General features: G+C 29.8%; 1 protein-coding gene across 1 annotated transcript; it reads left to right on the top strand.

The window, feature by feature from the left end:
* Positions 1-284: 284 nt before the first annotated feature.
* SARC_17653 (hypothetical protein) lies at positions 285-446 on the top strand (the record flags this gene model as incomplete). The annotated part of the gene is made up of 1 exon (XM_014288255.1): positions 285-446. A coding segment is annotated over one exon (162 nt), but the record flags the coding sequence as incomplete, so codon positions are not given.
* Between the last annotated feature and the right edge of the window lie 372 nt (positions 447-818).

Genomic DNA, 818 nt, shown 5'->3' with positions numbered 1-818 from the left:
TATATATATAGACGTATATACATACTTATATATATATATATCTATATATATATATATATATATATATATATATATATATATATATATATATATATATATATATATATATATATATATATATATATATATATAAACGCACATATATATATATATATATATATAATACCAGTTTAGGGGCGGGACTTTCGAAGTATGCCAATATACATATATCCAAAGTTTCACTTAGATTTATACGTACCATCGTGATTGTCTGCTTGATTTGATCAATTATCCGCAACTAACCTATGCTCTATTTGCTGGCTGATCCACAATGCAAGGGAAATCCACAGGCGAGTGATGCAGTCGAAGAAGTGGAGACCACAAAGGAAGATGCGATAGCTACGGAGAGACGCAATAAAATGCTGGCAGCCAAAGCCAGGCAGAAGGCCATACTTGATAAGTTCAAGGTAGGTGTAGACAGATGTATAGATAGTACCTAGATATTTGTGTATAGCATCCTAATAGGATATACATAAGCTCAAGGGAGGTGTAGTCAGATGTACATATAATATTAGATACACGAATATTCTGGCCTAATTGGGTACAATATACATATCAGAATGAAACAATAACATACCAGGATGCAATTATAAAGTTTCTGGATTGGAGATGAATCTATGGATTATAAGAGAAAAAACAGGCACAAGCACAATAGGGACACATGTACAGTGACGCACATGTACATTTGTGTCAGCATTCGATATATATATATATATGTAAATATATATGTAAATATATTTATACATATATATATATATATACATATATATATACATATA

This window comes from Sphaeroforma arctica (assembly GCF_001186125.1).
Source record: "Sphaeroforma arctica JP610 unplaced genomic scaffold supercont1.11568, whole genome shotgun sequence".
NCBI classification, from domain to species: Eukaryota; class Ichthyosporea; order Ichthyophonida; genus Sphaeroforma; species Sphaeroforma arctica.
Note: the sequence above shows the minus strand (reverse complement) of the source record. Positions and strands in the feature narration are given on the sequence as shown.